Here is a 27406-nt window from a genome sequence, read left to right as displayed (position 1 = left end):
GCTGCCGGCTGGGCGAGAAGCGCGGCGGTGCCACGCTCCCGGGCGCCAAGGGCCGGGCACCGGGCGATGTAGGGCGCGGGGCCCGGCGGGGGCATGAATGGTGCAGCGAGAGGGGCGGGCGCGGCGCTCCCCCCGCGGCGGCGGGGCGGCGCGGGCCGCTGACACGTGCGGCGGCGCGGCGCGGCGGGGCGCCCCCTGCTCCGCGGGGCGCGGGGCGGCGCATGGGGAAGGAGCGCGGCGCGGCGAGGCACGGCGCCTGCCGCTTCTCCTTGCGGAGCGCTGCCAGCTCTTCCTGGAAGTCCTGAGTCGCGCACGGCGCAGTGAGTTCATGCACCTCCTCGCCAAGCCTCAGCCTGCGGGTTCTGGGGAGGCTGCCGCCAGCACACCGCCCGGTCCCCCGCGCCCTGTCGCCGCCGCTCGGGGGTCTCTCCCGGAGGCCCCCGCCGCCGCCTCCTCACACATGAAGATGTACGTGCAAAGGGCTCTGGTGCTGCTCTCCCTGCTGAGCTTCGCTACCGTGAGCCTCTCGCTGTCGTCCTGCACCACCTTGGACCTGGACCACATCAAGAAGAAGAGGGTAGAGGCCATCCGAGGGCAGATCCTGAGCAAGCTGCGGCTCACCAGCCCGCCGGAGACCGTGGGGCCGGCCCATGTGCCCTACCAGATCCTGGCCCTCTATAACAGCACTCGGGAGCTGCTGGAGGAGATGGAGGAGGAGAAGGAAGAAAGCTGCTCTCAGGACAACACCGAGTCAGAATACTATGCCAAAGAGATTCATAAATTTGACATGATCCAGGGCCTCCCCGAACACAGTAAGTGGGGGACTCCCCCCGTGCCGGCCGGGGTGCCGCGCCCGCGGGGCAGAGTGCCCGGGATCCCGGGCGCGGGGGAGGGGCGGCCAGCCGGGGCCGAGGGGCGCCGGGCCCCCGCCGAAGGGGCCGCTTCCCCGGCGGGGCGCAGGGCGCGTCTCCGCCCGGCCGTGCTCGGTACGGAGGTGAGCGGGAGCCGCGGGGCGGGGGGCGCTCGGCACGGCGCTGGGCTTGGCCGGCAGTGGGGACGGTGGGTGGCGGGGTCCCGGAGCGGCATCGGCGCAGGCCCCGGCGGCAGCGGCGAGCTGAGCCCGTGCCTAGAGCCCTGACATAGGACGAGGCGGGGAGGGCAAGCCGTGCGGGTGGCGGGGTGAATGCTGCGCATCGGGCGAGCAGACAGCGCAGGTCTGCTGTTTGGGTGACAGCAGGTATTCGGCCTCCTCCCTGCTGAAGCTCCAGCGCCTGCCGCAGAGATACAGGCAACTGCCCAGTCCGTGCAGCACCCGCGCCCGCAGTCAGAAGGTGGAGAGGTGCTTACTGAAGAGACTGCTGCTTGGAGGACGCTGATGAAGGTGTTACTCAGATAGAGTGAGCAGAAGACAACAGGGATGCAGAGCAGGTGTAAAGCAGACAGTGATGCCAAAGGGACCCCCAAGGGAACACAGGCGTTGAGGAAACATGACAGATGTTGAGCAGGTGTGAAGCAGATGATGAGCAAGGCCAGATGTGGACACTAAAGAGATTCAGGTGCAGAAGCTGAGCAGATACAAAGAGACTGAGCAGACATGAACTCAAAAGCAGATTGCAGATGCTGAGCACATGTAGACACAAGCAGTCATTTTGGTTTGTTTGGGATTCCTTAGAATTGGAAGATGCAGTCATACCACTATCCAGGGTGTTCTCCTGTGATGTTGTGCCATCCTGGGGACAAGATTTGAACACCAGCAGTTTTGGGGAGGAGCTGTGACTTGGTGGAGGCAGCCACAGAATGCAGTTACTCTGCCAGGTTTATGTTAATCTTGACATATGATGAGCTGGAATAAGCTACAATTTGGTAATGCAACAAATTTTACTTAATCTCTAGCAGACTGCATTCCATATGGTTATATGATTAGCTCTTAGCTTAGGAGACACTGAGATTCAAGGAACAGAAAGGGCAAAGGTTACCTGTATTTCAGTGGTTTTGATCTACTGAAGTGTCATTTGTGAAACTATAAACATATAATATGGGAAAACCAAGTGTCTGCAAAATAGTACAGCCACACTATGCACTATGCATTTTAGGAGGAAGGAGGTGGGGAAAACACAAAGCACAACAGTGGCAAATGAAGTTAGGGGTGTGGATTTGGCTAAAATTGAGGAGAAAGTGGAATGAAGAAACAATGCATGAAAAGGAGTGATGAGTAGGGATTGTGGCTTTGGGAAAATTCCTGTAGAAATGATCCAATCCTGTCCCATGTGCCCATAGGATACTAGGTTCAAAAAACCAAGTAGTGCTGAGACTAAATTTCTGGGAGTGGGCACAGTAGATACCACCACCCAGAGAAAGAGGGAACTTTGTAATTTAGTCCCACTGGGGGAGACTAGCTCCAGACAGATTGTGGTGGCAAGAGACATGCTCTTTTTGAAACCTGGGGAGTTTCATTGCTTACACCATGGCTGAATTTGGCCCCGCATCTTCAGAAGTGGCTGATGTTCAACTTTCCCATGACTCTGTCACTGTGCCAGGTGGTGATCTAAGAGCATGCTCTGAGCCAAAGCCAGTCTCCTGGGGGGGAAGGGGAGGACTACTCCATTGAAGGAACTGCAGTGATGATACAGACGAGTCTGAAATGTGTGCACACTCACACAAACTGTTCTAGCTCCAGACTATTAGTCAACTATTATATTGGCTCAGAGAACTCATCTTTTTCAAAGCTGCAAAGCCCAAAAGTGAGGAGAGCTGAGAAGCAAAAATAGAAGATGAGAGAGCCAAGTTCTCCATCCCTTCTCTGAGCTGATTGGTGACTCACAGAATGGTCTTTTCCCCTGTGCCTCTCAGGTACACTGCCTCAATTTAAAGGGATTTTCTTTCAGAGAATAACTTACTTTTGACCAGCCATTCACTTCAGGGATCTCATAAAAGTCATGTGATCAGATTTGACTTGGTTATGTTCAAGCTTGGGAAGCATCTGCAACAGTCCTGAAAATAGCTTTTTGCTTACCTTCCTGAGGGAAAAACAGATGCCATTTTCCAAGGCAGCTTGAGAGACAAAGCAATTAAAGTCATGGGTCACTAGGGCCAAGGATCTATTCCCCCCAAACCTGTCACCTGCAGAGTTGCAGATGGATCAACTTTTTTCTCTAAAGTTATGCAGCTTTGGCATGAAACACCTTGGTGATTCAGAGGTATAATACAGCATGAGGCAATACCTGCTCACAGCTAGCCTACCCGTCTTTCTCATCAAACTTGAACTGCACAGCCATCAGCCTTCCTGGGGCTTGCCAGAAACAACAGCTGTTTCTGCTGGAAACAGCTGCATGTGGTGAGCCTGCACCTCATGTAGAGCAGTGGTAGGAAGGTGGAAGGTCCCAAAAGAACCTGCTCTATCACATTATCCACACAAGGAGGCTGCTGGTCTCATCACTGGTGCAGTGAACAGCTCTGGGCATGACTCCACAGTAATAGCTGGGTCCAGTTGTGAGGCTGTGTCACACCAGACAGCCTGGCATGGGTGCACAGGGTGTCCAGGGTCCTGGTCTCCAGGCCTGGTTACTGCCACTGAGAGCTGTGGACTGGGAGAGCTTACAGGAATATTGCCTCCAGGCTTTGTTCTGTGCTGGTGGTGAACAGGTCTGGATTCCAGTGTGATTAACACACCTCAGCTGGGCCTGGACCAAATTCCCTGAAAAATCCCCTTGCTCCCTTTGCCTGTGACCTCGTGCAAAAAAGCACTTTGCCCCAAAGCTGTCAAGTTTCCTGGGAGTAAGACCTCTATCCTGAGCCCCGTGCTAAGAGAAACAGGCTCTAGCCTCCCAGGGCTTGGAGTGAAACACCGAACACAGCTCCATTTCTGCATCACAGAGGGCTTGTCCCCAGGGTACAAAGGGAACATGACACTTTTAGGGAAGGGAAAAGAGCTATTACTGTTTTCATTGGGAAGGTCTCCCAAGAGCAGCACCTTGATGGTGAAGTAGGTAGAAAGCAATGTGGCTCTTTCTTTCACAGAAGGTGAATTACAATAGATGTAATGTCTTATCACCATGGCTGTCTAATTTAGCCAAAAACATTAAGGAGATGATAACACATTAGGTGTCTTTCATCAGCTCTGTGCTGTAGGACCATATTTGCAGCCTCTAAAGAGATTGTCAGAAAAAGCACTGCTGTAGGAAACATACTGAGCTGGACTGACCAGTGGTCTGATGCAAAAAGGCATTTCTAATGATAATTGGGACACCCCTTACGGCCAGGCAGTCAGGTCTGAAATGAAAGGGCAGGCTGTTAACAGCACTATTAATAGGGCTAAGTGTGCAAAGCAGCTTCAGGGGCTATTGAAACACAGTATCTGCCAAGCTCTAGGACACAGAACAGTAATCAGTGTTATACTTCAGCTAGAAGATGTCTTTGGGCACTTAATGAGAACTTGGGTTTTTGCTGGGCTTTTCTGCAGCATCAAGCCTTGAATTGGTCACAGGGGTGGAGTCCCCACAGCAGGAGTATGTGTGCGGCTGGGGGTACTCCTTGTGTTGCAGGGTTCTTGGGCTGGGCTGGGCAGGCCAGCTCGTGCCTGCAGTGGAATCTGGTCTCCTGGGATGTGTGAACAGCCACCTCTTCAATAACAGCTAGAGACTTTCCTGTGTGGGAATGCTGATCTGTTCAGTAGTACTAATAACAAAACCTCCTCCAATTAAAACCCAATGTCAGCATCTGGTCATTAGCTTATTGAGTAAAATTTCAGCACCCTAAAAACACATCCTTGAAAACTGGCAGGGTCCTGCTTGCTGGATTTGTGTGTAGCGGAAGAGGAAGACCTTAATCTCCTTTGATATGAGATGAGTGTACATCAGTGTTGCTGAAATCAGAATTTGGCATAGGAGGTGAACCTCTGCAGTCAGGTGCTGTTTCACACTATCCCATTTTCAGAAGCTGTTTCTCAGGGGAGATACTTACGGTGAGATCAAAAAAAGGGCCTGCAGGACTTCAGGAATGTAACTTGAAGGTTGTTCCAGCTAGAGCTTCTAGCCTATTTGTCAAAGACTGGAACCATGCCTGGGAACAGGTGATAGTTTTTCTTTCTGTTTCTTTCTGTTCATTTGTTTAGAAGCAACTTAAATATCAGCAGATATAAGAGCCTCCTGCTGCATTGGACAACAGTCAGAGGTCATCTGAGAGGCTCTGCAGGGCTGCAAACAAACCTGCATGTAGACATAGAGCAGGAGCTGTTGTGTCTTGTTTGCAGGAAGCTTTCACGATGTTAGAGACTTGAAGGCTAACAAGGTCAATAGGAGAGAAATGACAGCAACGACAAAGACTTCCATGAGACCAAAATGGTCCCTTTGAAGAAAGTGTTACTTGCTATTGAGGACTCTGTTTTGGACATTAAAGGTTTTACCTCCTCTCTTTTGAGGCACCTGTGAAATCGGTTTTTCTGTTCAGCAGGCACACATGGAAGCAGAAAATTGCTGTATTATTTCCTGCTCATGTGTATCTCCACAGGCCCAGTACTATTAGTGAATCCCTTCTCCAGTTCATGAGTGAGAACCAATTTTAAACCCCAGTTCTTTCAGTACACATTGGATAATCGCTGCCCTAAAGAGTCTTTGACACCTCATGCTTTGTGGTTTTTGACACTGGGTTGTTTCCACTCTAGGAGGCAATGTCAAGATTTGTAAAGTGAAGATTCTGAAGCAATGGGATCACTTTGTATGTAGCTTCATGTCTCCATCATGAGCAGAGTAACAGCATCCTAGTTGTTGGGAATAGGTCCCACTAACTGTGAGATTGTCCCATTGCCTGGACTGGGGCTGTCATTTTGGATGCAGCCAACTCATGAGTATTAGCAACATTTGATGAGCAGAGTTGGAAGACATAATAATAAACATACTGTGGTTGATCTCCACTGATTTTTCATCTTGTAGCATTGAAGTAATGATGGCAGTAGTGGGAATGTTTGCAAAATGTTGCAATGTAGACCAAATTTGAGTGAATTCATCCTGTGTTATCTTGAGCTAGGTAGCCATGCTTCACAGGTGGCAAGACTTTTGAATGACAAGTCTCTACTGGAAAGCTCTTTCTCAAACAATACTTATTTGAGATCCTGACCCTCAGAGATGTGATTCTCAGTGTTTCTCTGTTTTTTTTTCTCCTAGATGAGTTGGGCATTTGTCCAAAAGGTGTCACCTCCAATGTGTTCCGCTTTAATGTGTCATCAGCAGAGAAGAACAGCACCAACCTATTCCGGGCTGAGTTTCGGGTGCTGCGCGTGCCCAACCCAAGCTCCAAACGTAGTGAGCAGCGCATTGAGCTCTTCCAGGTGAGTATTCTTATCACTTTCCCCAGTGTCTGAGCCCAGAATACCTTGGCTCCTTAATGGTTGTCTCAGCTGATATGTGGAAGCCCATAGAAGAGAGAAGAAATTGCATGCTGTAACCCAGGCCTCTTCCACCATATGCAGTGATACAGTCACCTTCCTTTCCTTTTACCATGTGGTGCTGCCCTTTTCCCACTTGGAAGGGGAGCCCCTCATCAGTGGAGCAGCTCTGACCCTTCTGTCACATCATGTGTAGGACCCTTGGCAGTCTTACTCCTTTGACTGTTGCAGACAGTTGGTGCTAATTCAATGGATGGAGCTCTCTGTCTTGTCATTGATTTACTAGAAAAACAGTGCTTGCTTTCAATGTTCTCTTCAGCAGTAGCTCCCCAGAAGCACAATTCAGGCCACCTGTACTTATCTGGAGTTTTTTTTGAACCTAGGGACTGACAGAATAAGGTATGGTTCAGGCTTGGAAGTGGTAATAGGCTGAACTGGACCACCTAATGATACAGCTTAGCATCCAGGCAGCACATTCCCACCGGCTCATGTCTGTTCACTTTTCCATAAGAGTGCAGCTAAAATTGTGTTTGGGTGGCACTTCTTGAAGACTTCCTGGAATCCAGCATCAAAGGTCAGAGCAATTCTCTACCAGATGACACAACTGACTAGGAGGTGTTCTCAGAGCTTCTCCATAGGTTCAGTGGTCTGTGGGTCTGCCGGAAGGAACACCTTGAATGTGCTGTGGTTGTTTGTCTGGAAGTGGACAGAGATGTCAGAGCAGAGGCAGAGGTCTCCAAACCTGAACAGCCCTTTTGTGTTCTGACAAAAGTTGAAGAGTGTAGGACACCTGAAAATGCCACAGGAGAACTCAATAAATTGGCTTCCTGGGCAGGTGACTTGTGGCCAGATACTGCATTTACCACTGGTGGTTCTACTCTGAAATCCAGATCCATATTCCACAGCTGCATACAAAAACAAACCCATCCATTAAATGAATTGCCACATGCTTCTGCCTCTCTCTGTGTCCCTAAACAATTCTCAACTGAGAGAGGTGGGCTGCTTAGGATACAGAAATAAGCGCTGTGTAGATCTCTGGAGTTCAAGTTGGTTGTGAAGCATGTCCTTCTCACCTGACCTGGGGTATTCCTGGTGTCTCACTTGCCAAGACCAACTTTCTAAATTAGTTTTTAGCAATCTATGGGAAAAAAAAAGACTAAAGGCTATCCCTTCCTTCTGCATGGCACTGGCTGATTTTTTCCACCACTCCTCCTGCCACAGATCCTTCGGCCAGATGAGCACATAGCGAAGCAGCGGTACCTCAGTGGCAGGAATGTGCAGACACGGGGCTCCCCTGAGTGGCTGTCCTTCGACGTCACCGAGACCGTGCGTGAGTGGCTCCTGCACAGAGGTAAGGCTCTTAGCTGCACTGTGTGCCAAGGCATCCACAGAAATGGGGATCGATGCTCACAGAAGTATCTTTCTGCTCCCCTTGTTGCAGGAGCTTGGTTCACAGAGAGGACAGGTTCTTTCAGTCTGAGAACAAGCTTTCCTCCGAGAGCCTCCTCAACGTGTGACATTTGCTATATTCCTGCCTCTTTTCCTGGAGGCCCCACCATGTAGCTCTGTGGGCTGAGTCAAAACAAGGATTTATTCCTTGGAGGAAATTCTTTACAGCTAAGCCCAGAAGGGACCCCTCTGCTTGCCTAAATGATCATAGAAAATGACAAATGCTTTGCTTACATTTTCATGTGAATTAGAGCAAATGTAGTATAGGAAAAAGCAGCAAGGATCCTGGTTTATTTAGCTGTGTACAGCTTGTCAGGTATAAATGTGAGGAAATACCAGAGGCTGACACACCTAGACAGCTGGAGGCTTTAACACTGCAGAGAACACACCTCTGCCAGTGCTGGACATCCCAACAGATAGTTACAGGGCAGTTCCCAGCAAGAACACTGACCCCATTCACAGCTGGAGCACAAGGCATCACCACTCACAGCTGGATTGGTGTACACAGATAGAAGCTAGGTGCCACTGAAGACTGGAATACAGGTACTGGCAAGCAGCTGCTCCCTGGAAGGGTAAGCTGTGAGCTTGCAGGCTCCTCCTATTTCAAGCAATCTAAGTTGTGCCCTGATGGCTGAAGCTCAGAGCTGGCACTGCAGCAAGCTCTGGGCAGGCACACTAGCTGACAAGACATCACAGAATATATATGGTGCTAGGCACTTTGTCAATGCCCCAGGAAGCCAGATGTTTTAATTCATGGCACAACATAAAAAAGGAGCTTTCATAAGAGTCTTATGTTCCTGTAGTCAGGCCCACACAGCACGACTGGTCCAGGAAGTTATTATGAAAGTAGATTTGCCTCTGGAAAGTGTGTGTGATTTAGACTGCTAGCAGTTCAATAAAACAGGAGGTTGCAGCTGCTGAGAAGAATGCTTCCAGTAAAATTACTTGTCCATATCCAACTTGCTTATTTTCAGATTTCTCCTTCAGACACTAAGCAGATGGCAGATAATAGGTACTGAGGATTGTGAAACTGATTTAAGATACCAAAAGCCAGCTCTTCAAAATACTTGTTTTCCCAGGGAAGCTCCTTGAAGCTCACAAATGGTTTTGGATGCTGAATAGCCTAAAAAATAGTAACAAGAAGCACCCTTCTTACCTCTCCAGAAAGTTCCCTTTAGCAAGAACAAGGCTTTTGGCAAAGGTGAAGCTAGTGGATTTTTCTTCCTGTTCTTCCCAAGGCAGCATCTGTTCCTCAACTCTGATAACACTCCTGACTTTGAGACCAACCCATTGTCATGGGGTTAGCACAGCTGTGTAAAACTTCCTTAAAACTTCTTTATGCCAGGAGCTGTCCCAGCTGAGAAAGACTGTTTCTCACGGAGTCATCTTCTTTGCAGAGTCCAACCTTGGCCTGGAAATTAGCATACACTGTCCTTGCCATACTTTTCAGTCCAATGGGGACATCTTGGAGAATTTGCATGAAGTCCTGGAGATCAAGTTCAAAGGTGATAAAGAGCTGGGTTAGGGGAGGTTGTTGGGGAAGGGAAAGCCTCAAGCATATAAAGAAAAAAAATGAGGTCTTGATTTGTGTATTCAAGCACTTCACATTGTATAACATTTGTCTTAAAACATATCTGGGTTTGTGTGTTCATTATATGGGTATATCCACTATATACATAGGTTACAAAAAGAAGTAAGGGCAGGCTGGGTGGGTTTGCATGAGTGTCTGCAGAAAGGAGTAATTTTATATTTCAGTGTCTCTCTGGGAAATTCAACTTGATGCCTTCTCAGATTTCCACAGAGGCTCTACTCTGCAGTTAGAGTGACTGAAACACAAGGAAGTTAGGCATCCTGTGTGAGGTGGCTCAGAGAGTCAGTGGCTTGGCTGGCCTAAGAACTAGGAACCTCCTGGCTTGCAGCCCTGGGCAGCAGCCACTCGCCCCCACAGGCTCCATTTCTGAGGCTGTTCCGCAGAGTGCCAATTATCTGACATCTTCTTTAAACCATTCATCTTCCTGCCTATCCTGGGATTCAAGCCAGGAGTGAGCGGATGGATTAATGGCCCCACCAGCAGTTTGTAAATGGTAAAACAGGTGGCCCATAAGCCTCTATTTCAGGCCTGCAACAGTCAAATTTACCAGAAATAAAGGGGTCTCTGTGAGGGAAGAAGTAGACATGGTGCCTGAACCTGGTTCAAGAGCAATTGAAAGGTCTTGTTGCATTCTCCACTTCCCTGCTGATTTCTTCTTTGTGGATCCTTTTTTTCTGAAGGCATTGACAGTGAGGATGACTATGGCCGCGGGGACCTGGGCCGCCTGAAGAAGCAGAAGGACTTGCATAATCCCCACCTCATCTTGATGATGTTACCCCCACATCGACTGGAGAGCCCCGTGTTGGGAAGCCAAAGAAAGAAACGGGCCCTGGATACCAACTACTGTTTCCGGTAAGTGAGAAGGAATCCTGCTGGGACCCCTTGCCTGAGGCAGGCAGGCCTGGTGAGACTCCATGCCACCGGAAAAGGCAGAGCCCTCTAGGGGGTTGTGTTTCACCACGGTGTCACAAGGGCCACTGGCCAGCTCAGCAGAGTTGTTCTGTGCTTCTGGCAGAGCCACTGGTTCAAAGAGATCCACAAGCACCTTCCAGGAGCACAGGCTGGGTGGGATCAGCAGCAGCCCCGTGCCAGTTGCTGGAGCAGCTGGGTCCTGCCTGGCAGGGGTGGTGGGAAAGCTGCCTGCCAGCAGCAGTGCCCCTGGGCTGCCACCACTGCCTGGCTGTGCTGCTCCTGGTGCTTGGCACACGCAGCCACCACGTGCCACCAGCACTGCTGCTACGAGTCCTTCTGCTCAGGAAGCTGCAGCTCACAACTGCATGAAGGCCCCCCTTTAGATTCACTGTGCTTCACTACTGTGTTTCAGGAACCTGGAGGAGAACTGCTGCGTGCGTCCTCTGTACATTGACTTCCGACAGGACCTCGGCTGGAAATGGGTCCACGAGCCCAAGGGCTACTTTGCTAACTTTTGTTCGGGCCCTTGTCCGTACCTCCGCAGTGCAGACACCACTCACAGCACGGTACATCCACTAGATTATCCTGCCAGGGCTTGTGGCTATGATTGCCTTCCTCCCTAAGTCTGATCAATATCCAGTCTATTCAAAGCAGCATAAGCAGTTCAGATCAATATTTGTGAAAAACCTTCCAAGGAAACTGCAGAAAAAAGCCTGGGTGGTTCAGCAGGGAAAATGTGCTTGCTTTGGAGTCAGTACTGATTCTGCTTTCAGGCAAATCTTGATGAGGAAGATGCTGTTGTTTCTTAGATAAGATATGAAAGAGTAGAACTGATGGTTTTAGGGTACTTACTTGGCAGTCGCCATAGTATTAAGTGAATTGTTCACATCAAACATCAGTTCTGGTAATTACCTTCTTCCTAAATTTCTCCTGCAATTTGCACTGGACAGAGGATTTTTCTACACTCTGTGCCAGGTTGTCATGAAAAACTGTTGTGCAATGGCATGTGCCTGCCATCTGCTCCTGAAGGGGCAGCTATAGCTCAAAAGTGTAGGGAAATCCATGTCCATTTCCAGAAGTGAACACAGCCACTCAGTAGGATATGCTTTTTCACAGTATCCTTTCCAGCAGCATAAATCCTACCTGACCTACAGCAGGGAGGAGGCTACTAGACAGTGAGATTTTTGAGTGAAAACTTGGCAGAAAGCAAATGTCTTAGGTAACTTAAGCACAACCTCTCGTCAGCCTTTGGGAAGAATGCAGTCTTGAGCCTGGCTAGAGCAGAAAAAAAATAAAAGTAATAGAATAACACAGGCATGAGAGAAGTATTGAGAGAAAGAGACAGATTAAGGATCAGACAGTCCACTGCTGAAGCAGGAAAAGTCAGAGGAAAATCCTGTGTGCTTCTGCCCACAAGAGTCAAAAAGCAGCAATCCAGACAATGCAACACCTCACTAGCAAATTAACTTCAGATTTCATTTAAAAAGTTACTGGAAAAAACAGATTCAGCTGAAAAACAAATAACTAGGTAAGGATGATATTTCAGAAAAGATCCTAACATTTTTTTGACAGCCTGCATAGCAGTAAGGTTCAATGAAGCTCAAGGACTAATATCAGTGGGAACAGCTGATCTGTGGGAATGAAGAAGTGAACAGATGCTGGGCAGTAACCACAAGACAAAGCAAGGGAATTAACAGCTTTGAAAGGGTAATGGGCATGTAGCTTTACCATCTGGTTGTCCTGAGAAGCTCTCCAGAAGGTAACTGGACTGAATCAGTGTGAGAGAAAGGAGACTTTAGAATGACTCCTAATGATCTTAAACAAGAAAGGAAATGAGCAAGCGTTAAGGTCAGTGAAGTGATCAAAGAAAACTTTAGAACAATATAGCTGCTGACAGCTTGCCAGCAACACTTAGGAAAGACATGATGAAAAGAAAACTCACCAGTCTGTTTAACTTGCTGTTGAGTAGTGGCACATGATACCCTGTGGTACAGCCAGGGCTACTTTGCTTAGGATCCCAGAGATTTCTACCACAACAATAGTGATTCCATGGGGCTAGATGATAGAACAGGATGTATCCTTAGCACCTCTCATCTCCAAAGACTGTAAAGTACTTCAAATGGAATGTGCCAGACCCTGTCATTTATACCAGATAAGCACTGAAGAGACCACACTAGTGCAGGTGAGATCATGCTCACTGCTGAGAAGTGGTCACCTCTGGCAAGAACTGTGGCAACTGTTCTGTAGTGGTTACATGGCTGTAGTGTAGAGTCATCTGTGGGCTGGGGCCAGCTGGGAGGAGAAATCCAGTGGGGTCCCACAGGACTGTCCTGGCTCCAGTATTACAGTGTCATGACTTGGAGGATGGAATGGAGGGGCAAAGCATCAGACAGTTCAAAGCTGGGAGGGAATTGTGGATACTTGAGAGGACTGGCATCCATCCAGTGCTATCTGGAGATGTTGGTTGAAATAAGCAGCACTGATATTCTTTCTTCTGGCTTCTTTAATAGAATCCAAGACAGCATGGCCCCAGGCTGGTTACACCCAACCTTGTTAAAAGCAAAAATTGTGACACACTGCTATACCAAATTAGAGATGAAAGGAGACAACTACTTGCACTCCTTCAACCCTTAGGCATCAGTCACAGGGAGCAAGGGTATTACCATTAGGAAAAAAAAAACCCAAAAAACTTAAGAGTCAGGCCAGGGCAGGTGAGACCATTTAGAAGCAGGCCATGATCAGGAAGTGACAGGGGAGTATTACTCATCTCAGGGAAATACCCTCTGATGAGTCTAGTACAAACACCTCAAGACTTGTTGACTTGGCAGCCCCTTCCTGTCCTCAAGTAACTTAAACATATTCCTGACCTTGTCACAACATTTCCTTTGTTCCTGCAGGTGCTGGGTTTATATAACACACTGAACCCTGAGGCATCTGCTTCGCCCTGCTGTGTTCCCCAGGACCTGGAGCCACTCACTATCTTGTACTATGTTGGGAGGACCCCCAAAGTGGAGCAGCTCTCCAACATGGTGGTGAAATCCTGCAAGTGCAGCTGAAAGGCCCCCTGGCCCACCCAAAGCCAAGGAAAAAACTGTCAGCACCCACTCTCCTGCTCCCAGGCTAACACAAAGAGAACTGGGGGTCAGAGACTGCGCATGCTGAGGGCCAAGTGCCAAACCTTGAGAGTCTGGCAGCCCTTGGGGATTTCTTCTGGAACACTCCTTGGTCGTCTTGGCAGTGTAATGTTCCTTCTAGGAAGTACTTTGGTGACACAAAGGCCACACTCTCCAAAATGGCTGGACAGTTGATGCGGAAGAAAAGGATAATGTGGAAGAACTGCAGTGTATTTGAATGCTAGGTGGTTGAGATGGGAAAGCAAGAGAATGAGAAAGCAGGTGAAAGGAAGAATGGAAAAGGGGAGATGTTTTCTATTCTTGCTTTAGCTATCTTAAGACCTCAGCCCTCCCCATTAGCCTGAAGTATTAAAGGTTTTCCCTGTAGGAGGAATTTTTGAAGGTTTCCTTAGAGAAGGAAAATGCACCAAGCAGGGAAGCTGCTAAGAGAAGTGCTCAGAGATAAACTTAAGACTTTTGTTCCTCAGAGCCGTGCTCCAGGAGTCCTGCAACTGAAACTGTGTCTGCAAAAACCTCTAAGTTCAGTTGACAGATCCGGGCTATTGGGTTCCAAATGCAAACTGCAAGGCTCCCAGTCAGCCTACCGAGGGTGGGCAAATACAAGGAAAGAGGGTGCTGAGTCCATTTTCAGTGGGACTGAAGTCTCCATTCAGCTCTTTTAGCTTCCTGGAGTTTCTAAGAGATGATTTCAGGGTCAGAGCAGGAGCATCTGTGGGTACCTGAATACTGGGCCTATTCATTTGTGATCTGACACACCCTGAGGACCTCTTGTCTGTTGTGGTTTCTGAGGTGCTTTGGGGTGTTCTGCACCTGTTCTGCATGATGACCTGAACTTGGTCTCACCTGCCAAGACTTAAAAAATAGTAATCTCAAAAACTTTGTAAAAAATAAATATTTGGGGGGTGGGGGGAGATGCTAACTTTTTCATAAGCAAGTTTTTTGTTGGAGGGTTAGATGATTTGCTGGTTTTAAACTGCTACTGCTGTGGCATACTCAGTCTAAAATTTTTACCCTTTCTAAAATGTTCCTTCAAAAGAACAGATAGAATTTAGGTCAGCAGGAAAATTCCAAAATGGAACTTTCTTATTACTCTCAAACTGTACCTGGTGTAAATGAGCCCCATTCCAACCTAGTCCTTCAGACATGTACATCACCGCTGGCATCTGCTTTTGATAGATTCATTTAAAGCTCCCCTCAAACATAAAACACTTTCAACAATACTGTTTCAATATCCAAGGCAATGCAGTTGCCACAGCTGACAAATGTCATATGTCCATTTGAAGATATATATAGTCTGCCAGTACAGACCTGTACATCCATGTATATAACACACCCTTCCTCTCATGTACTGATTTCATGCTCATAACAAAGATTACAGATGCTGCCCAGGCAAGAAATCAATGTAGTCCTTTAAATGGGCTTTTGCAGCCATAGATAGTCCCAGAGTTAAAATCTCTGGTACTGAATGCCACATGAGACTCAGAGGCTGTCTCTGACTTGCCAAAACACAGCTACTCAAAAGTCCTGTTCTAGAGACCACAGAGGTTCCTCCCTGTCTCCTCCCATTTCCTGGTCCCCAGCAACTGAGTGTAAAATGACCCTTGGCTGGTTAATCACTTGTGGCCAGGGCTCTCCACAGCCAGCTCAGAACCCAGCTCTTCCATCAAGCCCTTCACAACAGTGGCTGCTTCCATATAGCTCATGTGAGGCTGCCAAACTGTGTAAACTCAAATGTCTTAATAAACCATAAACAGCCCTTCCTGAACCATCACCAGCGGGTAGATGTTAGCAAGGGTGGGTCACTGGAGGCAGCCTGCCAACCTGCATGCCATTTTGGCCAGGGCACACATGCCCTGATAGAGGCACTACCCAGTGCTTTATCCTTTTCACCTCTGGGACTCCCTGACACGTTGATTGGTGTGATGATGAAAGCTCTGATCAGCCCTGCAGCACAACAGTATTGCTGTGCCCTGTGCACCTCTCCATGCCCAGGCTTCCCTGCCACCTGCCCAGAGAGGGAGCAAATAAATGCATTATGACTGCAGCACCACGCTGATAGACAGGCCAGAAATTTACTAGCTACAAGAGAGTGTGTGTGTGGGAGAAATTCAGATGCCTTTTGGCATAGGAATTCTCTCTGATCTCCTTTTAGGAGCAGCCTCAAGGGAGGTTTTGGTTTGCAAGCTGCAGTCTGTTCTTTGGTCATTGTTCCTCCTGAGCCCTGGGCTAGCTTCCTTGCTCATAAACAGGGAAGCAAGGAGGGGGAGCTGCAAAGGCTTGAGCTAGAACACTTGCACACTCAGAGTTCTGTGTGGCACTTGGAGCACATCAGAACCACCCAGGATTAACGCTGGCAGCCCCTTGCAATGGGACTGTATTACTAGCCCTTGTTCACTGCTGCTCCTTGGTGACAGGAAGGGGTGGCAGAAAGACCAAGCCTTTTGCCTCTTGGCAAAGGAGACAAAATGGCAATGGAAGATCGGGTGAAGAATCCTGGGGTGTCCAACCAGTATAGACACAGGTATCTCATGGGAACAATAATTTTTTAAATCAAACACATTTCAGTTACTGCTTTTCTGTTCAGCCTTCCATTTCTGTAGCAACATTTGAGAATTAGATTTGTGAGACAGGCTCTGAATTCTTAAAATGGAAGTAACTTTTCTGGGGTGTTTCAGCTGTAATTCAGCAACAAACTATACTAGCTACATGGGGCTTAGTAACAGATTGAACAGGAGTAACGCTCCTGGGTGCAAATGCACCAAAATTTTCAGGACACTTGTGTGAGAAGGCAGAGGGCAGTTACTGTGCTGTTACTAGCCAGCAAATTGAAGAAGACAATGGGAAAGAAAAAGTGGGATCTTCATTGCCAACACTGCATACAGCTCTCAACAGTTCTCTTTTGTTGTTTTCAGAAACAAACAAAAGCTGATGAAAACAATCCCAGCACAGTTTGTCTCTTTAACAAAGATCAATGGTTGGAAAGAGTGAAAAAAACCTATTCTGCAGTGCCATAAGGCAGATCCTACACAGATGATCAAACAACCATCTGTGCAGCCCGTTTCTCTGTGGTAAACTATTACAGTATGCAAAAGGCCTAGACCTGAACTTGAACACCTTGTTTTTCAGGCTGTAGTGCACTGTAGAGCTCTGAGAGGAACACTGCTTCAGAAAGTACAGAACGTACATTTATACCTCAGCAAAGAATTGTCTTTGCAGACTAAACGAGTCTTTGTCCCCTGGGCTTTGAATGGGATGGGCTTTAGCAATGCCACTGCACTTACATAAAGCCCATCCCTGTTACCACTGTGTGAACTGGGATATGCTGCTTGGTGTTTCACCTTTCCATATAACCAACAGACATCAGTACCTTCAGTCAGAAAGATGGACTGTGCCCAAAAGTAATAAAAGACAAACATACCTGTCCACTCCTCTGGCAACATCACAGCTCTGTTCTGCTGGGTCCTGGGATGTCTCATATCTCTCTGCTGTGGCTATCAAATTTTCATTTTCTCAGTTCACAGATCCTTTTCTTATCTTTCTGTGCTGCTCTGAAGCTTTCCTTATCTGTGACTAGCATGTCCTCACCAGAGCAAAGATTCAGGAGGTCTGGCTCAGGTTTCTTTGTAAATGCAACCACTACAGCCATCCCATGAAGAGGATCCATTGCAGTGTCTTAGGAGGCAGATGTCTTCAATATGTTCTTAAGTCCAGTGCAGGGCAGGTTGAGTATCACAGTGACCAGAACACAACTCTAGAGACAGCTCCACTGTGCAGAGAAGGTTTTTTCCTCATTACAAGTGTTTATAGTGGCATACAAAAGAGCATCTCTGTAGTACTGGCTTGTCTTCTCTAATAGGTGATCAAAAGGCAATGAAGTCAATCATGAAAATACAGTTTTCAATACATATGGAGTCAGTGTGGTATCTACACACTTGGAAAACTATACTACTTTGTGGTCTTACTGGCTGCCTATAATTTACATTAGTTGTGGTTTAGAATAACAGCAGCAATTTGGATCTAGTGCAAGGATGTAAATATGCCTTCTTATTCTTTAAAAATAACATCTATTATTTTTTACATTCAAAATCAGTAGAAAATATTGGTCAAAAGCTGTATAAAATTCCTATGTTTAGTAAAAGAAAACCTGGACTTTCAGATCTCTGCTTTACCAGTATTTTCTTTTGCATATAGGGAATTAACTTAAATTCTGGTTAACTTCTTATGCAGTTCCAGAAGCAAAGATGGAAACAACAAACCTCAGTGTCTCTTGTCCTCTCTTGAAGAGAGGCTTCAGACACAAATGCAAGATCCTTTATCATGCAACAAGTCAACATAGAAGACATGACACAGTTTACTCATTATGAAATAGATTGTCTTAGAAATGAATTCTGGTGTATCAACAAGAAATACACCAAATGAAAACTGTTAATTAATAATTGCAATTTTCTAAATGACAGTAATGCATTTGAGATGCCACTTATAATTACAGAAAGAATATGGTACAGCACTTTGGATGTCACAGTGTGTTTCCGGGAAAGAACAACTTCCAAGATTAAAGATCTCAGTTACTTGGCTGCTTTGTAACACCCTAATGTAGGACTAGGTTTCTTAGACAGATACAGAGATGGTCTAAAGGCATTCAACCATGAAACTGGGCCCTTTCTGCTACTGGCCTATGATTTAATGAAAGATACACTTAGGGATAAGGTCCTTATCCCTATCTAATGGTATAATGGTTCCTTTTCAGCTGTGGTTTATGGCAAACCATTCTTTCCCTCCTCCCCTCTCCCTCCACCCTCCCCAATATTAGTTTCCCACATCCTGCAAACTTAGTGAACAGCTTCCAGGCAGAAACACTGTCCCCTAGGCTGGTTTATGCTGCTATTGTTAACTTCAACCAAGCAATACCAAGTGGTACCTTCTGAAGACAAAGACTTATTTTTCCCTTTCAGGAAGCTTGTGATCTTTGTAAAGGGTGATATTCTTTGCCTCTCATTCCACTTAGTTCACTAGGAAAGATCATAGAATGGTTTGGGTTGGAAGGAACCTTAAAGATAATGTAGTTTCAACCCCCAACCATGGATAGGGACACCTGTTAGACCATGTTGCTCAGAGCTTCATCCAGCCTGTCCTTGAACATCCCCAGGGTTCCAGCATCCATGTTTTCCCTGGTTACCCTGTGTGCTTCACAAACCTCACAGTAAAGAATTTCTTTCTAATATCTAATCTAAAGTAACTCTTTCAGTTTGAATCCATTCCTTCTGGTCCTGTCACTACATGATGTTGTAAAAAGTCTCTTTTTGTTGTGCAGGCTCCCTTCAGGTACTGAAAGGCCAATTAGGTCACCCTTAAGCCATCTCTTTTCCAGGTTGAACAAACCCAATTCTCTCACTCTGTCTTCACAGAGTGCTCTGTCCCTCTGATCATCTTGGTTTCCCTCCTCTGCACTCGCTCCAACAGGTCCCTGCTCTTTCTGTTGGGGACCCCAGAGCTGATGCAGCCCTGCAGGTGGGCTCTCAGCAGAGCAGAGCGGAGGGATCCCCGCCCTGGCCCTGCTGCCCACGCTGCTCTGGCTGCAGCCCAGGACACGTTTGGCTCTCTGGGCTGGCAGTGCCCATGGTGCCTCATGTGCAGCCTCTCAGCCAGCAGCACCCCCAAGTCCTTCTGGGCAGGGCTGCCCTGCTCATCCCCAGCCTGTGCTGAGACTGGGGCGTGCCCTAACCCAGGAGCAGCACCTTGCACTTGACTCTGTTAAACCTCACGAGGTTCCCATGGCCCCACTTCTTGAGTTTATCCAGCTCCCTCTGGATAGCAACCCATTGTTCAGGTGTGACAGAAGAAAAGGAAGAAGATGCCTCATTGCTGTCCACATGAGGCCAATACAGGAAAAAAAAAGCAACATGTAGGCATTAGGTGTGTTGTAGAAAGCAAAGCAGAATCCCTTTTTCTGGTCTGCCAACACACAGCCATTTCTCACTAGCTGTTTAGATATTCACTCATCAGATTCAGAAATGAGGCATTATAACAATATATCATGGCCAGTCCATATACATCACTTGATGAAAGAAACCAGCTGTGTCATCTCAAACCATATTTCCTGACATTTTTCAGGAAGGATTTATTTTTTCTCCTAAGTTATTATCCTCTTCAGGAAGCAGACAAAACAAAGATTTGCTGTCCAGCCAGGGGCAAATCTTACAGGATTTGTGCAATGCATGTAGTGTAATGACTGGGGAATGTCATGGTAGCCATATTCTGGCCCTTTCTTGAAACAAAATTTTGGCCTTTTGAAGTGCTGAAATCCTCTTGCAGGTTGACTAGATGCTTGAGAGAAATCCACTGTTTTTAAGGGTTTGTAAGAAACTCCACTTGCAGAGGAAAGCAGTAGCAGACAGTCTGACTCACAGCTAGAGTCTCTGAAAGACATCCAGCTTGTAACAAGCTGCTTTGCATGACACAATTTGACATCTGCCCCCTCAGAGGAGACTTGCTACAAAAATCTCTAAGTATGCTTCAGGATCTGAAGATCTCATTGAGATACTACCATGCTAAGTGCTCTGTCATGCTAATCTGAAGAACTGGAAAAAAACAAACACAACAAACAAAGAGAGACAAAAGAGATAGCAGTAAAATCTCAGGAAAGCATATTGTGGCAGCAGTTACATAGTGATGAATAAATTGTCTTAATTTTTGTCAATTTTACCTGCCTTAATTCAAAACACCTGGGCCACAATTTGGCAGAGGGAGCCACCAATCTTTATTCCTAGATAATTTCAAAAAGAAGTTTTACTACACATATGAAGACATGAGTTTTGTAGGTCTGTGTATAAGGAAAAAAAAATCCAGGCTGATATCACAGACAAAGTGGATTCCACATAGGATTTCTGGAATTAGAAATAGTGGAGAAAACACTTTCAGGAAGGAAGACAGGCCCAGATTGAATGGGGGAAGCTTCATGCAACTGGAAGCATTAGTAACGTAAGTACTGGCACCAGTGGGATGCTAAAACTTCCCAGCAGATTCACAGCTCTCCATCTGCACCTTGAAAAATGGTGTATTAAGACATCCTAGGTGTATTAAATATATTATATTAAATATATCTGACACAGCACAACTTTTTCAGAAGATCATATAAATAAGGCAAAACCACATGAAAACCATGAGGTAACTCCTATACAATAATTACTGGAAACAGTGTGGAAAAAATCCCTTGCCATTTTTCTTCCCTAGACTCAGAAAAAAAACAGTTTTACAGTAGAATGAGGAAGTGATGACAGTCAAGCAGTTTGACTCATCAGTAAAGAAACTTTTCAAAGATTCCCTCCTGATTTTTGACATGATAATACTCAAGATATAGGGATCAGCTCAACAACCCCAAAATATTTTTGGGGAAGACTTTATAACTTTAGAACATAACTGAGTACTGTAACTTGTCTCCCCTTTGTGTGGGGGAAGGAGACTACCATTACTATAATTATGGTGATAAGATTTTATAAAGTATTCTTGCAGGGGCAACAAATTGAATTAATGCTCAGGAGTTGTCTTCTGTTGCCTATCCAAGAACAGCAGGAGCCAAGATGTCAAAATACAATGTTGAAATTGCTTTTAGAGATAACAGCACCTCTTTCACCCGCCCCAAACAAATGATAAAAATTTTGTTAATAAAAGACATATCTTTAACAGCCCCTAAATCCTTAACAATTGCATCCAGTTTCATCTTTTTAAGGCAAATTTGATTTGTCTGATAGGTCAGATAAAGAAGCCACTTCTTTTCAAAGAACAGAAGATTTCTCAAGCTCACTGTCTGTGCTGTAGGCGTGGACTTGTAGAGAAGAGACCTTGGTAAGCACAGTCTTTTCCCTTGGGAACCACGATGATTCACTGAATACCACTGGCAAAGGCTTCATACCAGGGTCTCCACAGTGATCAGTGATTCTATCCTTTTAATTCAAAACAGCAGGGAAAACTCTTTTTCAATGAGGGCCAATAAAATCCTTTTTTGGTAAGTTAATAGAGCAGACTCCTCAGGGCAGACTTGGTATTACTTGTCACCTTCAGTTCAGGGAAGTTGTCCTCTTGCATTACAACTGCAGAGGAAGACTCAGAATCCAACAATTTTGAGATCAGTCTGCATTTCCTAACTACTCATCTCTAAGTCAGCAGGGAATCTTCATTCTTTGCAAAAGGACAGCAGTGTTCTAAAGTGGGAATGAGCAAGTTACCAGGTTCCTAAAGACATGCTGTGGTTGTGCACATTCATCTTGAAGGTGCTCTGCACTTGAGCTCTTCGGAAAACAAAGACAGCAAGAAGAAAAATGTGTATGAATAAGATAACTTAAAAGCTTCAGTTAGTGGAAAAGTTTTTTTCCATATTTAAATGATTAACCATTTACAAGCATTTTATTATGGATGACTTTCATATAGCCACCTACTTTCCTCCAAAATCTGTTTGTCTAGAGGTGGATCTTGGTGTCCCTTATGTGCTTTTAAATTTCTGAAAGCCTCTGCAATATATAGTGCCCAGCCAGATGAAAGCCTACACAAGTTGCATGTGACAACTTGGCATATGTCAGCAACAGACACTTTTCTTGAGAAAACTCAAGCACCACAGGATGAATGCTGGTGGAACATGCCATTGTCAGGAAAGAAGCTTTGTTCTCGCCGTTCTAGTAGTCTGTACTGCAACTACCAAGATAAAAAACCCATACAAAGTCAGACTGCAAGACCACATAGCTTAGCCCTTGTTGGACAGAGGTCAACAGCCCATGCCTGATGCACAAGTTAAAAATTGGAACAGCCCATTGTAAGACTTCCCCAGAATAGTAATTTGAAAAATCTTAGAAACTTCCTATTTTTCAGTTTTAATATTTCATATGCCCTAACAGATTACTTTTTCATGGATTTGTCTACTTGTCTTTTCAAACCACATACTCTTTTTTTGTATTCACATCTTGTAACAAGGAATTCCATAGGTCAGGTACATACTGTGCAAAAAAGTTGCTATCTCTCCCCACTTTCTTTATTTTTTTCCTTTGAAACTTGTATCTGTTAGTTTCATTTGATGCTCCTACTTCTAGCGGGCATGATAGTGAACTATTGCTCCTTTTTCAACTTCTCCCTTACATACCTCTTCCTCATCTCTTTTCCAATCAATCACTTTCTGCATGAAGAAAACTATGAATGTTAAGCTGAAGGTATAAGCAATCTCAGTTCTGCAAAGTAAAATTAAGGTTCTCCTGATGTTTGGTGTAAACAAGGATGTCTCAGTTCTAGAAACATGAGGTTCTAGAAGACAAAAAAAGCCCAGCCCCAGATTTAAGTACAGCTCAGCAGCTTCTTTTGGAAGAAACTTATGACAGAACCATGAGAACAATGTGTTCAGAAAGGAAATCATTTGAAGAGGATCAATCAGCCACTTACTGCAACCAAAAAAATCCAACTATTTATACACCAGAAAATAACCCATTCAGATTCAAACAGTGACCCCAGGATTATCAGCAAATATAGAACTGACTGAGGTAAAAAGTCTTTGGCAGTTTTATCAAGTAAATCTTAAAAAATAAAATGGGAGACAGACTACTTTTGTTTCCAGCAAATAATCCAAAATTACAGGAAGTGTTTTATGATCAGGTAACCCGGCTATTGGATGCAGGGAAGGCTGTAGATGTTGTTTTTCTGGATTTCAGCAAGGCCTTTGACACTGTTTCCCATAGCATACTCCTAGACAAACTCGCTGGCCATGGTCTGGATAGGAATACCCTTTGCTGGGTTCAGAACTGGCTGGATGGCCGGGCCCAGAGAGTGGTGGTGAATGGTGTCACATCCAGCTGGCGACCAGTCACCAGTGGTGTCCCTCAGGGGTCTGTGTTGGGGCCAGTTCTGTTCAATATTTTTATTGACGATATGGATGAGGGCTTAGAGTCTTTTATTAGTAAATTCGTTGATGACACTAAATTGGGAAAGAGTGTAGATCTGCTAGAGGGGTGTAGGGCTCTCCAGAGAGATTTGGAAAGGTTAGATGCATGGGCAGAATCAAACGGGATGAAGTTCAATAAGTCCAAGTGCCGAGTCCTGCACTTCGGCCACAATAACCCCCTGTACCGATATAAGCTGGGGAAGGAATGGCTGGATAGTGCCCAGGTGGAAAGGGACCTGGGGGTGCTGGTTGACAGTCGATTGAATATGAGCCAGCAGTGTGCCCAGGTAGCCAAGAGGGCCAATGCCATCCTGGCCAGTATCAGAAATGGAGTGGCCAGCAGGAGCAGAGGGGTCATTCTTCCCCTGTACTCGGCACTGGTGAGGCCTCACTTGGAGTATTGTATCCAGTTCTGGGCCCCTCACTTTAGGAGGGACATTGAGTTACTTGAGTGTGTCCAGAGGAGGGCAGCGAGACTAATAAGGGGCTTGGAACACAAGCCATACGAAGAGCGACTGAGGGAGCTGGGGTTGTTCAGCCTGGAGAAAAGGAGACTCAGGGGCGACCTCATTGCTCTCTACAACTTCCTGAAGGGTGGCTGTGGTGAGCTGGGGGTCGGTCTCTTTCTCCGGGCGACAACAGACAGAACAAGAGGACACAGTCTCAAGTTGCGTCAAGCGAGATGTAAGTTAGAATTAAGAAGGAAATATTTCACAGAAAGAGTGGTCAGATACTGGAATAATTTACCCAGTGAGGTGGTGGAGTCATCATCCCTTGAAGAATTCAAAAAAAGACTGGATGTGGCACTTGCTGCCATGAGCTAGTTGAACAGTTAGAACATCGACTGGACTTGATGATCTTATAGGTCTCTTCCAGTCTTGAACTTCTGTGATTCTGTGATTCTGTGTTATTAGTACAAGGTACAGGTCTTAGAGAATGCATGCTGAGACTCCAAGTCTGTTCTGTTAAGCCATCTGCACATCAATGAGCTCCTCCGGGAAAGAGGAATGGTCTAGCACTGCCAGCCATTCAATTCCATGCAAATGGAGTGTCATGAGGAAAAGGCACAGCACTGAGATTCCTACTAGTAAACAAAGTAAACACCAGAACTTCCATCCACAATGTGGAACAGCATCAGAGATATATATGTTGACCTTGCAGGCATCATAGTAAGGAGCATGTCCAAGAAATCACGATTGTGCAAAAAAATACCTAGTCTTGAGAATAGAAATTTCAGTATATCTTGTTGGCATCCAAGACTAAGTGGTTTTTGTTTAGGGTCACAACATGATCTTCCCATTGATGGCACTCACATGCCCTGTGAGGCTGTTTTAAAGGTCAAGATAAAACATGTGAAAAGGAAACTTGATATTTCATTAATTGAGCACAAGTCACCTCTTCCAGAAAGGAAGAGAATTTTATAACCCTGCCCTTAATTTTTATGTCATGGTACGCTCATCACCTAAACAAAGCACAAATGCTGTATGAACTCTTCACTAGCTCAGCCTCCAGGACTCTGATGTGCACATTATTGCTTTCAAGCCTCATTCTCTGTCACTAGAACAGGCTCTGTAAGTCAGAAGTGATACAAACATCACAGAAGAGGGGGATCCTTTGATAGCATTTTTCACTGTCAGCACTGAGATAGATGCTGAATGATTGTTGGGGTTTTCTATTAGTAATTGTCTTGCAGTGAAGAAGGACACTTCTGATGCAACCACTGATGAATACAGAGAAAAAATGAACCACACTTGAGGAACACATAACTGTGCTCTCCTTGTGCAACTATTATATATCCAAAAGGGTTTGCTATTCTACTTCCCTCCCTTGTGGAAGAAAACACTTCCTGTAAAATGCCTTTTCTCCCAAGATGAGTGGGAAACAGTCCAATGCTTCCCCACTGAATCTCTTAACTGCAGCACTAAGAGGCTTATGGAAAGGGACAGACATGGAGGTAGCAGAGCTGCAAAGAGACAAAATACATGTTACTCTTCAGTACACAGTACCCACCATGCACAGACATATGGACTCCAGGCTGAAGAATACAGGGAGGTGGAAGAAATAAGCGACTGGAATCACACAATTTGTTCTCTATTGCACATGTTCCCAGTGTATCAGCATTTGTGTTCAGAGATGGGATCAGCAGATGCTCAAGACAAAGGAATACTGCTATGTCATTTGATGCTCTGGCTGAGCACATCCTGAGAATAAACAGGGATTCATGGTCTAGGTGTTTGGCTTTAGGTAAAGGACCAGTCTTGAGACTCCTGGGTTGTTTTTTTTTTCATTTGTCTGAAGCAGGAGAAAAATCTTCTCAGGGAAAAGGATGCAAGTCCTCACTGCTCCTGACAAAATGCATCCCTTCAAAATAAGAGTCTTATCACACTGTGCATTTTCCTGAATATTTAAAAAATCTCAGAAACAGGATATTTAATATGCTGCTACTAAGTCATCACAGTTACAGATGTGGGGGTTGGCTGCATCTAACATGCAATACAAAGAAGTTGAGGAAAAATGTCTGTAACCAAGTTCAAATCATTATCCCAAAATGAGTGGGTGTAAGACTGGCAAAACTGACAAAACAATTCACCCGTGTTCATAATAAGCCAGCACTAATTGGTAATTTTCTTGACAAATATGTAAGAATGTTGCTTCTGACGAAGATTCCTATAAGACAATCACCTTTCCTGAGCTAAGTCTTTATCCTACAAACCTCTCTACAGTTTTCAGTAGTGGCTGTGATAACCTGAACAAACAAACTAGTACACAAAAGCAGAGATGAGAGGTCCATAAGGATGTATATCCTACAGCTACTGAATCCTGTATATAAAACCCAGTGGAATAAAGATAACTCAGATCCATTGGGAGGAAGAAAGGAATGGAATTGTTATTTACTGAAGCTCAATCTTACATGGAAATAGCCCCTCTGAACGAGCTGGAGGCAATAGCCAATATCAGCATAGCACAGTAGGCTGTAAGAAGACAGACCTACGGTCCTGAAGCCCACAGCTGCTAAGAATGTGCACAAGTCTGAAATAACTTCTGCAACTAAACTTTCACTAATCATGAGCCAACAAAAATGTGAAGAAAGTGAACATGATCATGACTGTCTAATGGAAATGAAAGAAGCTAAGGAAGGGAACAGCTGTATCAGAGAGCTGCACTTCAAACAAGTGAAGTATTCAGTGTGTCACATGTGGGAGTGTACCAGAAACAGAAAAATGCATATTCTGTCCTATTAATTCATGCCTGAAGTGAGTGATGGTGAAACTAATAAGGTATTAACATAATTATTTAACCTTCTCACAATTTGTCTGGTCTTGAGTGACAGAAAATATGTGGAATTCAAGAGTGAACAGGAACATAATAGTTTCAAGAGAAAACACCTTCCCTCTCTGACATAGTTTCTTTTGTCAGTCCTTTGGGTTGATGACTATCTACCTGTCAACAGATTTGAATGACCTCTTAACACTGACTATACAAACTACAAAAGACAGAGGAAAGTGGAGTAAGAAAAGAGATCAACCAGGATGTTGAATCCAATCTCTGAAGACTCTCATACAAGCAATAGAACATTTTTTACCTTTGAGAACTATCAATCACACCCCTTGCTGTTGGACAAGGGAGAAGTTGCAAAATACTGAGTTTTCCTTTAACTTGGCACCAACAAAGAGCCAGAGCTGAAGCTGCTTCCTGTTCATTTTAAGGATGGATGGATCTTCTCTCCAATACAATTTCCAGCTGCTGACATTATTTTCTAACATAAGCAAACTAATTTTCATAACACTAGGCAAATTTTAACTGAACTCCTTCACCAAGACACTACTGCAACTGATAAGAGCCACCTGGACCTTGGGGTTCAAGCCTGGGTCTGAAAACATCAGCCGATTTTAAGAGTTTACAAAGTCTAAACAAACAGAAATCAAAATACAAAATAAGCCACACAGAATACAAGTATCTTACAGTGAAACAAAGACAGATTTAAAATCCTGTCCAGTATAACAACAGCAAATATTTTGGGCGTG

General features: G+C 45.5%; 1 protein-coding gene across 1 annotated transcript; it reads left to right on the top strand.

Moving 5' to 3' along the window:
• The first annotated feature begins 276 nt into the window (after nucleotides 1-276).
• On the top strand, nucleotides 277-17953 carry TGFB3 (transforming growth factor beta 3). Its single transcript, XM_058806388.1, has 7 exons — nucleotides 277-812; nucleotides 6159-6322; nucleotides 7601-7730; nucleotides 9226-9333; nucleotides 10100-10271; nucleotides 10744-10897; nucleotides 13229-17953. The coding sequence occupies exons 1-7, from the start codon at nucleotides 329-331 to the stop codon at nucleotides 13385-13387; spliced, it is 1371 nt and encodes a 456-aa protein (XP_058662371.1). The 5' UTR covers nucleotides 277-328; the 3' UTR covers nucleotides 13388-17953.
• The last annotated feature ends 9453 nt before the right edge of the window (nucleotides 17954-27406 follow it).

The sequence above is a fragment of the Ammospiza caudacuta genome, chromosome 6 (genome assembly GCF_027887145.1).
Source record: "Ammospiza caudacuta isolate bAmmCau1 chromosome 6, bAmmCau1.pri, whole genome shotgun sequence".
Lineage (NCBI taxonomy): Eukaryota > Metazoa > Chordata > Aves > Passeriformes > Passerellidae > Ammospiza > Ammospiza caudacuta.
Note: the sequence above shows the minus strand (reverse complement) of the source record. Positions and strands in the feature narration are given on the sequence as shown.

What these genes read in the sequence shown, in the direction of transcription:
- TGFB3 (XM_058806388.1), top strand. Translation starts at nt 329, where the DNA reads ATGCACCTCCTCGCCAAGCCTCAGCCTGCGGGTTCTGGGGAGGCTGCC. An exon ending in AGCGCATTGAGCTCTTCCAG is followed by an intron (nt 6,323 to 7,600) that starts GTGAGTATTCTT and finishes CTCCTGCCACAG; the next exon opens with ATCCTTCGGCCAGATGAGCA. An exon ending in CAGACACCACTCACAGCACG is followed by an intron (nt 10,898 to 13,228) that starts GTACATCCACTA and finishes TTGTTCCTGCAG; the next exon opens with GTGCTGGGTTTATATAACAC.